Source organism: Sorex fumeus, unplaced genomic scaffold (assembly GCF_029834395.1).
Source record: "Sorex fumeus unplaced genomic scaffold, SorFum_2.1 ptg000051l, whole genome shotgun sequence".
Lineage (NCBI taxonomy): Eukaryota > Metazoa > Chordata > Mammalia > Eulipotyphla > Soricidae > Sorex > Sorex fumeus.
This window is the reverse complement of record NW_026606108.1, coordinates 13,029,747-13,046,224: the sequence shown is the minus strand read 5'-3', so window position 1 is coordinate 13,046,224 and position 16,478 is coordinate 13,029,747. Positions and strand designations below refer to the sequence as shown.

At 37.2% G+C, this 16,478-nt stretch overlaps 1 protein-coding gene across 3 annotated transcripts in view; it reads left to right on the top strand.

Moving 5' to 3' along the window:
- The window catches only part of FBXO38 (F-box protein 38), a 45,859-nt gene that overhangs the window by 14,406 nt on the left and 14,975 nt on the right, over window positions 1-16,478 (top strand). For all 3 annotated transcript variants that reach the window (XM_056124513.1, XM_056124512.1, XM_056124511.1), the window contains exons 6-14: window positions 79-216; window positions 1,297-1,434; window positions 2,612-2,705; window positions 5,196-5,326; window positions 8,764-8,934; window positions 10,560-10,702; window positions 11,366-11,612; window positions 13,884-14,000; window positions 15,411-15,590. In XM_056124513.1, coding sequence (XP_055980488.1) covers window positions 79-216; window positions 1,297-1,434; window positions 2,612-2,705; window positions 5,196-5,326; window positions 8,764-8,934; window positions 10,560-10,702; window positions 11,366-11,612; window positions 13,884-14,000; window positions 15,411-15,590 — 1,359 coding nt within the window. The remainder of the gene's footprint in view (window positions 1-78; window positions 217-1,296; window positions 1,435-2,611; window positions 2,706-5,195; window positions 5,327-8,763; window positions 8,935-10,559; window positions 10,703-11,365; window positions 11,613-13,883; window positions 14,001-15,410; window positions 15,591-16,478) is intronic.

Here is a 16,478-nt window from a genome sequence, read left to right as displayed (position 1 = left end):
TAAAAAAAAACACTTGAATTTATACACAGAATGAAGACCTTTTTTTGTGATTTCTTTTTATATATGTATTTGCTTTAGGAGTGAATGTTCCTGAAATTCCTTGTATTCCAATGCTAAGGCACCTTTACATGAAGTGGGTAAGACTCACTAAACCACAGCCCTTCAAAGACTTTCTTTGTATCAGCTTGCGAACTTTCGTCATGAGAAACTGTGCAGGTATAATGGGATTATACATGGACTTTACTAAAAATATGCTAATAGAAACTTGGCAACTTTATTTGCAACTTTATTTGCAAGTGAAATATTTGCTGTCATGTCCTTCTTTTAGGAACTTTTTATAGGATATTTTGATTTGTGTGCCGTTTTAGTCTCTAATCTCTTAATCATCAAGCAGATAAGTAGTTATCTGATTATCTGGTTAGTCTACATTTAACAGTGCTTTTATGATAATGCTTTTTTGTTCAGAAATCTTCAGAAATCTTGTCTTGCTTGTCCTAGAGTTACAGAGGGGTTTCAAAGGCCCTAATAACCAAGCCCTTTGTGATACCTTCATGACTTACTTTGAAGAACTATATCACTGTACACACCATACCAGTTTTCTCTTCAGTGTCTCACCTTAATCTCTACCTTTTTTTTTTGTCTCGGAGAGCCCAGCTAGCTACTGAGCGTATCTTGCACACACGGCAAAGCCTGGCAAGCTACCCGTGATGTATTCAGTATGCCAAACACAGTAACAACAAGTCTCAAGATGGAGACGTTACTGGGCCCGCTCGAGCTAATCGATGAATAACGGGAGGACAGTGCTACAGTGCTACAGTCCTGGGATATGCACTCCCTTCCTCCATACTAGGATATATTCTGAAGTTCTGTATCTTCCAACTTATATTTGTCTTCTCTTAAATTTCCATGTAATACGGCAAGTCTTTTAAAAATATATTTGATATAGTCTGCCTTTGCGTCTTATGCTTATAATTGTGTTTTACCTCCATGTCAACTACACACTTTGATAGATAGGATGATGTCTTCTGTCATCTTCAGACACTGGTCACACCAGGGATATGTAATGAAGTATGTGATTAGCTGGATAGTGAATACTTATATGCATATTAAAAGTATTTTAGAAAAAAAATTTAAATCTTTTTTCCAAAAATGTCAATACTTTATAAAAATTATAAAGAATCAATAACTTAGTTATCCTTTTTAGATACAGAATTTTTAAGTCAGTCATTTAAGTAGAGTTGAAATTTTGCCTTTGTAGCAGTGTTTTTTCATTAAACTATGTTTTTCTTATTCTAGGACCCACAAACTCCTTGAAATATGTCCCCTTAGTAACAGGCTTAGCCTCTGCCCGAAACTTGGAACATTTGGAAATGGTTCGAGTTCCTTTTCTAGGAGGTCTTATTCAACATGTAGTTGAAGACAGCTGGAGATCAGGTATTCATTTTTCTTTAGCAAGCTACCCATGACGTATTTGATATACCAAACACAGTAACAAGAAGTCTCACAATGGAGATGTTACTGGACCCACTCAAGCAAATCAATGAACAACGGGAGGACAGTGACAGTGACAGAATGTGATTCAGGTGGTAGAGCGCTCATGTTGCATGTGCAAGGCACTGAGTTCTATCCCTGATGCTCCTCCCACTTACTCCCCTTTGTCCGATCTTAGCACTGCCCGGGGAGCACCCACAAATATAAAAATAGCTCAAAAATATTTTGAGCTTTTTATCTTAATGCTTTTTCGTAATTGTACTTCCTAGCTGGCATATTTATGGAAAACAAGTTAACTATGAACCTGAACTGACACTTTCTTTTGATGTAGTGTTACTAGATCTTTTCAGAGTGTGGGGCATATTCTCTCATGTTAATATGTGTAAGTTACTACTACATCTTAGTTATTTGGAGTCTTAGTTATCTTGCCTAGAAATGCTGACAGAACTTCCAGTGGCCTTTGGTAATGCAGCATTTATTTTGACTTAGATACCCTAGGTCTCCTATAGAGTTCCAGCATTAGAAATGTTAATACCTTAGATGTATTTAATAATTAGTATATGAAGTGCCACTTATGTTTGTCACTTTGTTATCATTTCTATTTCTCAGATATTGACTTTTAAAAGATAAAAGTTTTGCTCTAGGTTTCTTGTATTTTAAATAGTGATTATAACAGAATGTGCTTTATATTAATCCTTTCATTGCAATAAAACTATCCAGAGTTTAACAAGATAAAATAATTATTAATTGAAAATTTTAAGTATTTGACTGGGTATCCAAAATGATAATTGGAAAATCATCCGGTACCATTGGTAACAAGCATATGTTTAAGTAAGAGCACACACTACATTTGTAGATGTTTTGTCAGTGATTAATCAAGTCAAGTGTAAGCATACTGTATTTCATTGCATCAGAGGGATAGAGCAAGCTACTTTGGAATCAATAGCATAACAGCACTGCTAACATAGATCCAAAATGGAAACAAACCAAATGTCTTTCATCAATAGAGTAGAGAATTAAAATGCAGTATAATCATGTAATAGAATAATATTACAACCAATGATGAGTTGGGTTGCATTCCACAAAAGGAATGCTTATTGTTTTTGATCTTTTTCCTTAGGTGGTTTTAGGAATTTGCACACTATTGTTTTGGGAGCTTGCAAAAATGCTCTTGAAGTAGATCTTGGTTACCTCATCATCACTGCTGCCCGTAGGTAGGTTTCTTTTCCATGGTGTATCTTTTGTCTTTGTTTTTCTAGCTTCACAAAAATTTAGAGAAATATGAATGTGAAATTTGATCGTGCCTTGTTCAGGCTATACTATCTGGGCGTTGTCTAAGCAGTCAGGTCATTCTTGGTAGTTTGCTATTACCAACCAATGATGAGTTGGATTGCACTCCAGAGATCCAACAAGTTCAGTCTCATTACAGAGAAGCAGTCAGTTATCTGGGTATACCGGAGGGTCCAGCAGCAAAAAGTCCACAGTGAAGCGCTGGTGTTTGCTGCGACCCTCTCATTTTTTCAGATAATTCTGAATTGTTTTAGTTGGTGATAATATTTGATTTGCTCGAGCGGGCCCAGTAACGTCTCCATTGGAGACTTTGTTGTTACTGTGTCTGGCATATCGAATACTCTCGGTAGCTTGCCGGGCTCTCCGAGAGGGGCGGAGGAATCGAACTCGGGTCGGCCATGTTGGCCACTTGTAAGGCGAACGCTTGGAAAAATAGTTTTTAAAAATGTTTCCAGGGTCCCTTATCAAACCATATCTATATATTTTTGGTTTGGGGACTATGCGTGGCTGGGCTCAGGACTTCTAGCTCTATGCTCAGGAATCATTTCTGGCGGGCCTCAGAATTTACCTTCTGCAATGCCCAGGATAGGTGTGGGTGGCATATGTGCAAGACGAGTTCCCTCTTGAACTATCTCTCCAGCCCCACTGTGTGTGTGTGTGTGTGTGTGTGTGTGTGTGTGTGTGTGTGTGTACATATATATACACACACATATATAATAATTTTTTTTTTTTTTTGCTTTTTGGGTCACACCCAGCGATGTTTAGAGGTTACTCCTGGCTCTGTGCTCAGGAATTACTCCTGGCGGTGCTTGGGGGACCATATGGGATGCTGGGGATTGAACCCAGATCAGCCGTGAGCAAGGCAAACACCCTACCCACTATACTATCACTCCAGCCCCCCATCTTATATTTTTTAAGACATCTTTTTTATCAGTTTCTGCAACGTTCATTTTTCCTACCTATCAAAGTCAACTCTTACAGTGTTATTTAACCATTTCTTTCTTCAGAAGCAAAACTCTATCAATAGAACATTACAAATACAAATGAAACAGAACTTTCTGATTTTATGTAAAGAAATATTGTTCTATGGAATGCATTCTGTTTATATTTTTTCAAATTTTATTTTTATAAACTTGTTAATAGTGATTGATTATATTTAATATTCCCACACCTATCCCACACCACACCTATCCCACAACCATTACACCTTCCCACCACCATATTTCAAATTATTCCATGCCAATCCACAAAATGTGCCTCCAAAGCAGAACATAATAATTTATTTCGTATATTGCTTATTATGTATACTCTGCAAAAGATGATCCACAAAGGTTTCCTCAGAAGAAAGTGTGTGAAGATTGTTGTATCACCCTGGAGTCATTAAACCCTTGTATAGAATATGAGATGTTGCATAACCGCAGCTGTGCTCTCCAAGAATTCTAAGATTTTAAATAGGGTGATAAAACTAGAATTAAATTTTTAACTGGTAGGTGACTTTGGGTCTGGAGGCATCTCTGTAGTGAGTTGATCTCTTCCTTTTCTGAGGTTCTTTATGAATCTCTGGATCATGGCTGCTAATGAGCTTACATGGCACCGAGGCAGTTTGTGGGCGTGACTGACAGGCTACTGGAAGCACAGGGAGATGGCCGAAGGTAGCCCGTTCCTGACTGTGCGAGCCTGGAGATTTCCGGTACAAGTCCTGCATACCTGGGTTTTTCAGCGGATACCCTCAGGGATTAGGCTTATCCGAGCCTGTGGAGATCAGCCACAAGCAATTGAGTTCTGGATGTTTTTAGCTGCTAGGGCTTTTTGGGGCAGGTGGTGAGTCTCACCCCTCCCACCTACCTCCAAATTGCCCCAGATGAAACAGCCTGAGAGGTAGGGTACCATGGCATCTCTGCAGTGGGAACACATTCTGTTTAAATAGGACATAGAAAACATTACAAGAGATCTCAAAAGAAGTATCAGCACCAGGTAAAAGATTCTCACCTTCGCTTAATTAGTTTTAAGAACGCTGATTTTTATTTTAAGAAAGCATTTATAAATAAGACTATGCAATTCTTACCATCTAGTTTATTATTTCCTGTAACTTCTGTGTGCCACCTATGGCCCAGCAGGATATTCCCATAAAGGAAAAAAGTCTCTGATATTATTTAATAGAATGGATATTGAATGGATACTGTTTAAAACTTGAGCTCTACACAGATTCAGATTGTAAAGAGTTTGGAATGTTTTGGTGTTTTAAACATTTTCTGAGCTAGTTTTAAATCAAAGTGCAGGATCACTTTGCTGGGACAGCAATGTTCTTTGTCCTTTATATCCATCAGACATCCCAGTAAACTTTCAAAGACCTACTGTAGGAAGAATCTTGATTCTAATTGCTTTAATTTTACTGTTTATCTCTTTGCTCTTAGGTTACATGAAGTTCGAATCCAGCCTTCCTTAACCAAAGATGGTGTCTTTTCTGCCCTTAAGATGGCAGAGTTGGAATTCCCTCAGTTTGAAACCCTTCATCTGGGATATGTAGATGAGTTTTTGCTGCAGAGTAAGACTTTACCCATTTCATTCCTTAGAATTCTATAGAGAACTTAATTACAAACTAAAATCCAAACTGGGCTATGCCAGTTATCTTCCTGAAGTGAAGTGAAGATAACTTAAAGTTTAGATGCTCTCAGTTCTTAAAAGCAAATTTCAACTTTGAAGTACCTCGTTTTTCTTCTGTATTGCCACCAGTTTTAACATGTTATAGAAAAAAGTGATTAACAGTATCCCCTCAAAGATCCTTAGCTATATATATATGATTTTGTCTCTACGTTACTGCCCAAGTTTCTTTCCCATTCTGCTTCATTTTTTTCACAGAATTTCATCTTTGGTTCCATTTGTTGAGTTTGATCTGCCACACTTCTTGAAGCTTTTGATGGCCCTCACAAATGAGGGTCCATTCCCTGCCCATGCTGTTCATTTCCATAATAAGTCTGCTGGGTTCTGGATTTTCCAGATAGTGTGAGCACATAATGGTCAGTATTTATTTAATGATGACTGCTGTTGGCTGGCTTGTTCACAGCATTTTCTAGAATGCATTTACAGTTGCAACTTCATTCCTTTGGGTTTGAATGCATGTCGGTTCATGATTTCAGAGTTTTTTTCCCTCATGCCATTAGAAATGGAAAAAATTCTGCCATTGGCATGTTTATATTTTTGCTAGAATTTGTTTCTTCCCTTTGTGATTTGTAACAAGTTTAATTGCTTTTTAGTAATTAAAAAGCTTAGGGCCATATTTGAGGATGCTCAGGGTCTCCCTGCTCTGCTCAGAGGTCAGTCCAGCAGTGTTCAGGGGACTCTGCAGTTCCGACGATTGAACCCAGGCCTCCTGCGTGTGAATTAGATGCTCAGCCCCTTGAGCTCTCTCTCCAGCCCACAACTCATTCTTCAGCTCGCACAGTGATACCAGATTTTTCTATGAATCTTCTATGGGTTTTTATGGATTTTTATTTTCTATGGATTTGTCTATGGATCTGGTATTTTTCTATGGCTCTTATTTGCATAGTAGAAGAATTTAAGAATGTTTAATTTCTTTACTCAGGACATTGATGTTAAAATACGACATTTTTCATTTCTAATATAGTTCACAATAATTTGGCACTTTTGGTGGGATTACATTTCTTTGTTAGTACAAGGGAAGGATCAAAAGGTTAAATTATTTTCTAACCAATTTAGGAATCATTTTTAATCTGTATAACTTTAGAAAAACTATTTCAACCAAGATTGCTTAAAGTTGCTATTTCTGTAGCTTCACATAAGTTCACTGTATTTGAAGCCATGCTTTCTTAGTTTTGAATGAAGTTGCTATCTTTGTGTATCTACAATATCTACATAACAAACTTCTCTTAGATAATAGCTAATTGGTATTCTGTAATCTTGTTTTTTATTCTTCCCAGTGCTCAACCTTGATATATATCATCTTAAATACATATATATATACACATATATATATGTATTTGATGTTCACCTTTAAGTTTACTGAAAGTTGTCTTTGAGCATGATCTTTATAAACCAGCCATTTCTTCTCTTTTGTTTCTTTTGGAAGACATTTTTTAACAGAAAAGCCCTTTTTGACTCATCATGTTTTATTTTTTATGTATCTTTCATATCTAATAGTCTGTATTCACCGTTTTAGAAACTATTCTTTTTATTTGTTGTAGCCTATCCATTTCTTTCATATGTTTTCACTTCTACTCCAACAGAGACTACTGAGAATTCTATATCACAAAATAGGTGCCAGGTGATTATCTAGAAAAAAAGGAAAGATTACTCTCAAACCTTTTTATTCCTCTCCCTCCTCAGTAATGTAGGTTTTGAAGTGTTTCTTCAGAAAGTGTGATAGGGTAGCCCCGGTAAAACCTGAATCACATGTCTATTACAGAGGGCCTTGTAAACCAGAGACAAAGCTTTTATATTACTTTATAAAAAAATCACATTGGAGATGGTCCTTTACCTCGATTCATGATTTCAGGGCATAGTGGAGAGCTGACAGCATTGTCATACTTGATTATGAAGTGAAGCAGTATAGAATAGTCCTTATGCTGGGACTTGCAGCGGGGGAAAGAAATTGATCGAGTCCTGTTGTTAACTCCTAGGACCTTGGACAAATTTCTTCTCTTCCCCTTGGTTTTTCCTCTGCTAAGTTGAAACGACTATATTACCCTTTTTCGTTTGGAGGTTCTAAGAGGAACGTGCTCTTGCGTCTGTTTAACAAATGATAAAGCTTGGACTTTCTAAGTATCTGACACTTTGAAAGTAGTCAGTACATGTATACATGGTCACATTTACTTTTAGCTGACCAGTTGACTGAAGAGAATGAAACAAAAGTGACTCAAGAGTTTGAAGGGAATGCGTAAAATAAGAAACCTTAAGCATGACAAAGTAGTTTCAAGAATGAATATAAGGTATGAATTTGTCATATTGGACTGCAGCATTTTTGCTGACAGTTCTCAAGGAGCAGGATGAGTTCATGAATTACTCTGCATTAATGGAGAGGGCAAATTTTGTGTCCAAGGCCTAGAAGAGGGAAGTTAAGATGGCCCAACTAAACTGTAAATGATACTATTGAAGTGAAATCTAAGAAAAAACAATAAAAGACCAAAACCACTATAGGAAATTGATATGGAACTACACAGAGAGTCATATTGTAAGGTGTTTGGAGTGTTTGGTTGTTTGGTTGTTTTCTGAGCTAGTTTTAAATCAAAGTGCAAGATTGCTTTGCTGGGGCGGAGTGTGCTTTGTACTCCGTCCATCGATTACAACATGTGTTGAGTTTCTATACCCACAGTGCTATATGCTAGATGAAAATTGAATATAATTTAGCTAGGTGTAGTCCTTTTTGATTTTCTTCTCCAAGGTGCAGATTATTTTATAGACCCTGAAGAGTAAGGGGCATGCAGAAGAGAGAAATGATAAGTCAAGGATTGAAGTATAATTTTCAGTGCTATAATCTAAGATGGAGGGTACTCTTACACCCTTTTTCCTATCTAAATTCTGTTTAGTCTAGTAGACCCTAAGGATCATCAGAATTTACCCGTCTCTTTGCAGGTCATATTAAAAACATGATCCTTTTCCTATGAGAAAAGAGTTACAATGTTAAGATTTTATTTTCCTCTTTAAAAGATAAAACCACCTTAATTGTTAGCTAATATAATTCAGTCCTCAGTTTTGCTGCAAAAATGTTTGCTTTGTTTGTTCCTTTGCTAATCAAACGAATGTAAAGTTTTGCTACTAGCTGTTGCTTAACTTTTAATTCCTATCTTATAAAAGAAGTGCTCCTGTTTGTATCGAGAGTACCTAATCTAAAATAGGTCCAAACCTGAGCTAATGTTCGACAAATGACACAAAATCACAGAGAGTGACCATCATAAGTTTTAAGGTATAGCACTTACAATACCCTTTGACACTTAAAAATGGTTTTTAATTGATTTTTCTTTGTAGGTAGAATGGCTAATGCTGATTTAGTGAAGTATGGTTTGGCTGATGTGGTAGAGAATCCCGGTATCATCACTGATATAGGAATGAAGGCAGTCAATGAAGTTTTTTCCTGTATCAAGTATCTGGCAATTTATAATTGCCCCCATCTACATAACCCATTCAACTGGATATCAGGTACTATAGGCTTTTCTATTTTATTTTTTAAAAAATTATTGATGTCAAAATAATATGTCTATATTCTGTGTGGTATGATTCATTCCTAACATAAAATGTGCATATTTTATTTGAATTGTTCATACCAGCTCTGGGAATCTTACAAATAAGAGTCAAGTTAGAAATATATATATAATTCTTCTTTGAAATGAAATTCACTGCCTATAAATGAATAATAGCCAGATTATGGTTTCAAGCACCCTGATCATGGAATTAAGGTTAAGAGCTGTGACCTGGGATATTATTTTCTGTGAATTACCTTCAAAATAGTACACCACCTGAAAAGAAAATGTGAATATGTATTTAGGGGGCTGAGGGACTTAGGTGCAGACATTAACTTGAGATAAAATTTTCTATTGATTTAGAATTCTAGACTGTTTCAGAGCTTTCTTTCCATTCTGTTCCCTTAGGGGTGTGATTTTTGCATTTGATATTTTTCTTATGGGAAGTTCATTTTTCTCCCTAAGAATGTAGAGATAAATGATGATTAATCAAAAAGCTTCTTTTAATACCTAGACTCATAAATTTTTAAGTAAATGTGGAACTGGAGGATTTTCATTGTGACATCCCCGTGAACTAAATGAAGCCCCCCCTTCCTGTGGCCTGCAGAATAGCCTTTTCCACTATCTCATGCACTTCTCAAGTGATTCTACCATTCCACAAGACCCATCTAAGGGTTCTGGGGTCTCTGCTGAACTCACTCTTTTGAATGGCCATGAAAGAAATGAAATTTCTTTCTCGTCCACCAGAAAGAAATGAAATTCTGCCCCTGCCCCAGCTGCAACTAGAAGTTACTGGGAAATAATAACTTTAGGTTGTAGCAGGTGTAGATCACTTTTAAAAAATAACATTTATTGGGTTTTTGGTTTGTTTGTTTTCTTAAATACAGAAGAGTTTAAAGAAGAAAACAAAAAATGGCCTATAATCCCATCACTCAGAACTCCTGTTAACACTTAAAAAATTAAAGTAATACATGTACTTGATAAACAGTATCAAACAGTACAGAAAGGTACAAAATGAAAAGTCTCCTCTTCTCAAAGGTAACCACCATCAATGGTTTCTTGTATATTCTTCTGGACAAATTATTTCGTGCATATTGCAGCCTATACATGTATAGCATTTTAAAACTGATTTATATATACAAAAGGATCTTAATGTGTATACACTGTCCTGTGACTTGTATTTTGCACTAAGTGTCTTTTGGAGAGCAGTCAATATCAGCAGCATATGCAGTTCCCCTTCATTCTCTTAATAGCCGCATAATGTTCTAAGTGAATACACCAATTTTCTTTAGTGTCCTAAAGAAATTGAACACTAAATGGACATGTTGAATTGATATGTTGGTTGCTGAGTGGATCACATTTAAATCAAGGCTGACTTGGTTTCAGTTTAATGATTCCCAAGAAATTAGGTTTTCACACTGAAATTAGGTAAGATGCCATCAGTAGAGTTACCAAGTTAAGAGATCAAGAAATCTGGAAAAATTAAAGAGAAAAGTTATGAGAGTCTCTGACATATAGCAGAATTCATCTGAAGTGGAGAAAGTGCTTCTTACATTTTCTCTTGCTATGTCATTTCTTCAACAGACCACTCAAGATGGACTCGATTGGTTGATATCAACTTAGTGCGGTGCCATGCTTTAAAGCTGGATTCCTTTGGCCAATTTATTGAATTGTTACCCAGCCTGGAGTTTATTTCACTGGACCAGATGTTTCGTGAGCCACCCAAAGTTAGTCACTTTGAGCAAGCTGTTATTTATTTTGATTCTTAAGGAAACAAAACCTAAGTGATAGTCTTTAGTAACAATGCACCTTCACATTGTTACTAATAGAACTTTTTACTCCCAGCCCCAGTGAAGGCTTAAATGTTATAGTAAGATAGGTCTTTTATAAATAAGTATTAAGGGTTCTCCTGAGAAGGGAAAGAAAAAGTGAGAAGTAATCTCCCGTAGGTTTATTAATTGGCAGTAGGGTAAGAACAGAAATGGAAATACAAGCTTAATACAAAAGTTACTACTTAGTAAAATTAGTTAGGAAGTCAGATTTCTTCCTAATTAGAAACTCATACTGTAAATGTATATTAGAAATTCATTTTGAAATATTTTACTTTTTTAACTCTTTTTAGTAGTATGTGCTTGGTTATCCAGTTATATAAAATGTTACTTAAAAACTGCTTCACAGATGAATGCTATGTTCTCAGTATAATAAGAACTTCATGATTCAGTGAATTATGTTTTCTCATCAGTTCTTAATGGTTACATTCCTTCTGTAGAAGCCCTATGGTATAGTGAAGAAAGGAATAAAGTTCTTATAAATATTCTTACTTAAAGAGAAAATGAATAGGTTTTGAAAATGAAATAAATCGATAAACATGTGGTTTTGTCTTCCCTTAGGGCTGTGCTCGAGTTGGCCTGAGTGCAGGCACTGGAATTGGAGTTTCCTCAGCCCTGGTCAGCAACCAGAATTCTAACAATGATAACGATAATAATGCCCAGAATAATGCCAACATTCATGATCATCACCATCATCACCACCACCACCATCATCATCATCATCACCATCATCATCCAGATGACTCAGATGAGGAGAATGACTTCCGGCAAGACCTGCAGCCAGGGGAGCAGCAATTTGCAGCCGACGGTAACCCAGATCTTTTGTGAGCTCCAGATAGAAATAATTTTTACTTTGGATTATATTACTCTGTTCCCATTTCAGTGCGTCACTTTGCACATTAAGTATTTCATCAATATGGTCATTAGTATCTTGGAAATGTGAGCCTTAGAGGCCTGACAGTTTTGTCAGCCTTTAAGATTGAGGTACAGACGGCATCTTTTCGTTTTGTTTTTAGGCCGTACTTGGCAGTTTTCTGGGCTTACAACTAGCTCTGCTCTGGGATCACTCCTGGTGGTAGTCAGGAGTTCATATATGATGCTGAAGATTGAACCATACTGATCACATGCAAACAAGCTCCTTAACCCCTGTGGACATATGGAGGCATCTCAATACATTTTAACTGATGTCTTAACTGTGCAACCCATTTCTATATTTTCTACAAACTTGAAAAAATGAACATTGCCCTGTGCTGTGGTGTTGGTTACCATTCACATTCTTTTCATCATTAAATCTTTACAGCTATTAAGCAAATAAAGTCCATGAATTAATAGGTGAAGACATAATGAATTTTACTTAATGAATTTTACTTATTCCACTTAAGTTCCTGTCCTTTCTGACCACAAAAAGTGACTGCACATCTGTGCCAACATATTCTACTTGCCATTCTGTTGATGAGTGAAGATGGAGATTATTTCTTTGACAAATTTTTCAACTTGCCGGGTGACCCTTAAGAACTGAAAAAGAAATCTCTTCTGGTTATCAAGAATGTTGCCCCTTTCGCCGTTGTCTTGGGCACAGTTCTCTTTGACACAGCAATTGATGGGAACTACGGTGTTCTGATACTGCTTTGATGTTCTGATGCTCTTATAGAAAAACATTCTGTGTTGTAGCACTTGAATTCCTTTAGATTGCTCTGAGAATACAGGTCCTGATCTCAGAATTATCTTTATTTATCTCTAGATATTCTTTTTCTCCTTTCACATGTTCTCTCCATTTTGGCCCCTGGCAGAGTCATCAGTGACCCTTAGGAAAGCTGGCGGTTATTTCTCCACTTTCATTTTACTTGACATCTCAGCAATGCTCGCATTGTTGCTCGCCTCTTTCCAGAGATATTTTCTATCTCTAAAACCATTTTCCTCAGTTTCCTCGTATTGACATTGATTTTTTTCATTTTCTTTGCTCTCTAGTCCACTTTGACTTTGATGTCCCTTTTTCTTACTGCACATTTCTTAGATAAGCTCATTGAATTTCATGATTTAGGACTGAATAATGTGATTTTTAGGGTCTTGGATTTAATCAGATCAAAAGCTAGCAAAGTCAATTATTGTTTTGTTTGGGGTACTCTACCAGAGCAATGGCACAGTGGTAGGTTTGCCTTGCACGCAGCAGGCCTGGCCGAGCTGGATTCGATTCCTTCGCCCCTCTCAGAGAGCCTGGCAAGCTACCAAGAGTATCTCGCCTACACGACAAAGCCTGGCAAGTGCCCTGTGGCGTATTCGATATGCCAAACACAGTAACAACAAGACTCACAATGGAGACGTTACTGGGCCCACTCGAGCAGATCGATGAACAACGGGAGGACAGTGCAGGCAATGGGGTACTCTACTAAAAGGGAGCATTTTCTTTTTCTTAAGAAAAAGTAAACTGAGGCTTACCGATGTGAAATTGCACATAGGGCTTATCCTTAGGAATAATATAAATAAAATTATTGACGGGCACTTTTACTGTAGTAAAGACTGATGCAGGTAAAACACTTGACTAATAATATTAGGGTGTTAAACATGGAATATTTATTTAGTGTATTTGTTAATAATCCTGGCTTTCCACTGCCTTTCCATTGCCGAAAAACAATTTTCCTGCCCACAAAGACATGTAACAGCTCATTGATCAGATGATCATAGCAACTGGCTCATACTTCCTTGCAGCAAATAGTTTAGTAGGAGATGGAAAGTTTCCTTAGTGTAGCCTTCCCAGATAATACTTTGCAGAAGAAACACTGCGCTCTTTTCTTTCAACTGTCTCTCTCCTTACTTTTCTCTCTCCTTATTTCTGTCTTCTTTCATCTGTCTTATAAAAACAGCCTTTCCCCACCAAATGGTCTTTTCCTCTTTGTGATTTTCTCTGTGGATAAATCAGTTGCTGATTGTTAATGTCCTTGTGATGAGCACTTTACATGCTATTTTGCAGAGTGGGCCCTGTCATGGGTTCATGCCTCAGAGGTAACACAGTTTTATCTGCCATTGTGGAGTGGTTAAAAACTCTTGGTTTTACCTTGACTGTGTTTATTTTTCTTTGAAGCATTGAATGAAATGGAAGACATGGTGCAAGAAGATGGAGAAGTAGCCGAGGGAAGTCTTGGGAACCCAGCTCAGAGCCAGGCAGTTATTCCTGTGGATGTTGATGAGGAACAAGCAGGTAAAATTTATATGACTTCACACATTCTTGGTTCTGAAAACTCAAGTTTGGCTCTAAGGAAGAGAAGAAAACACTGAGGATAATTTTTTTTTAAAACTTGCTACTTGATCTGTTACATTCATAACAGAATAATATTTCTTCTACAATATTATTGTATTATAGTACCTATATTCTACATATTCTTCCTTACTGCATGATTTTTGTTTTGTATTGTATTTTGGGGTCCCACAAACAATACTCAGGAGGCCGAGGACCCCTCCCAGCACTGAGTTGTACTTGGAAACATACTGTGCTTATGTTCTCCCTTCATTTGGGAATAAAAATGAGCAGTAGAGAGCTTGTGCTGGTTTAGTAAAGACCAAGATCTAGTTTCTGCCATTAGAATACAAAATCATAAGGACCTTCAAGGTTATCTAATAAAGCGCTTCTTTTTACAGAGGGAGAAACTAATATTTAGAAATTTTCTCAAAATTATTGAGCTCAGGATCCAGGAACAAAAGTCAGAACACATTTTCTCACTGCTGATCTGTTGGAATGCTACTTTCCCATTGAATTGAAAATATCATTAACTAAATTTGTTTTAAGTGTCTTACAGATACCGTCACTAATTCAGCAAATACTTAAGGAATTTCTACTCTGCCAGGCAATTTACAATGTGACAGGCATGGTTCCTTATACCTTTCATTTTACTGGATCAAATACTAATCATTAAAGACAATCATAAAAGTTGAAGGTTTATAAGATGTATTACAAAGAAAGCATTTTTTCTCTTCTATTTTTTAAATAGAAACACAAAAACCCAATAACCTATACTATACAACTAATCTTTCAAGGACACATTAACTGGGTAGGGAAGATGGCTCAAATGGCAGAACACATACCTACCATCGGGCTGGGCTTGAGCACCAGTTCCTCAGGCTTGCAGTGCTGCACTGAGCATCCCTAGAAGTGGCCTCGAACACCTGTCCCAGTATCATGCTAGTTGTAGCACTTATATTGTGAATTGCAGTAAAATGATACTGTTAGCTAAAGAGTGCAGAGAGTGCTCACCGGACTGCCATAGGTTTCTCACATTTATCTTTATTTGCTTACCTTCACTCAGACATTTGCAAACTTGGGGAAGGAAATACCTAGCTTGTTTTTTAAATGGTCACGACCATATATGTGACTCTGAGGTCCAGACCTTTTAATTTGACCTTGAGAGTATCCATCAATGGTTGACATGGTGTCCACAGTGTTCACATAATGCTTTAGAGTTAAAGTCTTTCACACTGTCCAAGTACGTAATCATTTCAAACAAGCGATAAGGGAGGCTACTATAGCCAAAACATCTCTAGAGCCTAGATCTCAGGAAAACCTTTCTTGATGATAAAGTTAATGATAGACTGGTGGGTTTTTTCCCCCCTCTAGGACCCAGTGGTCTTCAGCGTGTAGTAAAACCAACCCCAATTACTGTTCACGATTCAGAGAGTGATGATGAGGAAGACAGTCTAGAACTCCAAGAAGTCTGGATTCCTAAGAATGGTGCTCGCCGTTATTCTGAGCGTGAAGGAAAATCTGGTGATTCAGGGCAGTCCCGAGAATTGTCAGGTGAGAGATTATATCTTATTAGTGTCCTATTAGTGAGAGGCATCCTGGAAACTGACACTTGGCCTTTACTTATGTATTGCTGCCACATCTTGTGGTACAGCTACATATTCCTTACGGAATGTCACAGAAATCAAGAAAGGCCAAGCAAAACGGGAGGGAATCTAGTGGCACTGTTGAGAGCAGGTGTAGGACAATAAAAACACTGGAATCATCTCTCAGTGGACGGGCATACACAAGAATCGCAGGTCTGCAGAAGAAATTGTGGAATCAGGGTATAAGATTAGTCAGAGACTTGAGTCTAGAGTGAGGAATGATCAGAGGAACAAGAAAACAACCCTGTCCCCATTGATCATCTCTTCAGTGTACTTAATAAATGTTGGTGGTCAATGTGGTGCTCGAGGGAGTCCCAAAATACTTCCTATAATCCCTTACCTGCCTAAAATATGGTCAACAGCCTTCTGCCATTTGCCTCATGAGGAAATTATAAATCTCTTAGCTTTTAGATTCTTCCTTATCTTTCTTCTGCTTTTTCAGAACCTTTTACTTAACTACTTGTGCAAAAAAAAAAAAAAGTGATTTTTTTTTTTTTAAATTTTGTTTTTATTTTTGGGACTTTTTTGGATCACACTGGCAAAGCTCAGGGATTACTCCCGGTGGTGCTGGGAGGACCATAATATGGGTTGCCAAGGATCAAACCCATGTTGGATGCGTGCAAGCAAATGTCCTATCCAAATCACTCTGACCCCAAATTTGATGTTTTTTAATTTGTCTACTTGTCAGTCCTTTGGTATCTTATTCCCTAGTATGTTTGAATGTTCAGTGTATGTTTTACACTGAACCTGAGTATGGAAAGCTCAGTTCTTTAGACTTGAAATAATTCACTAATCA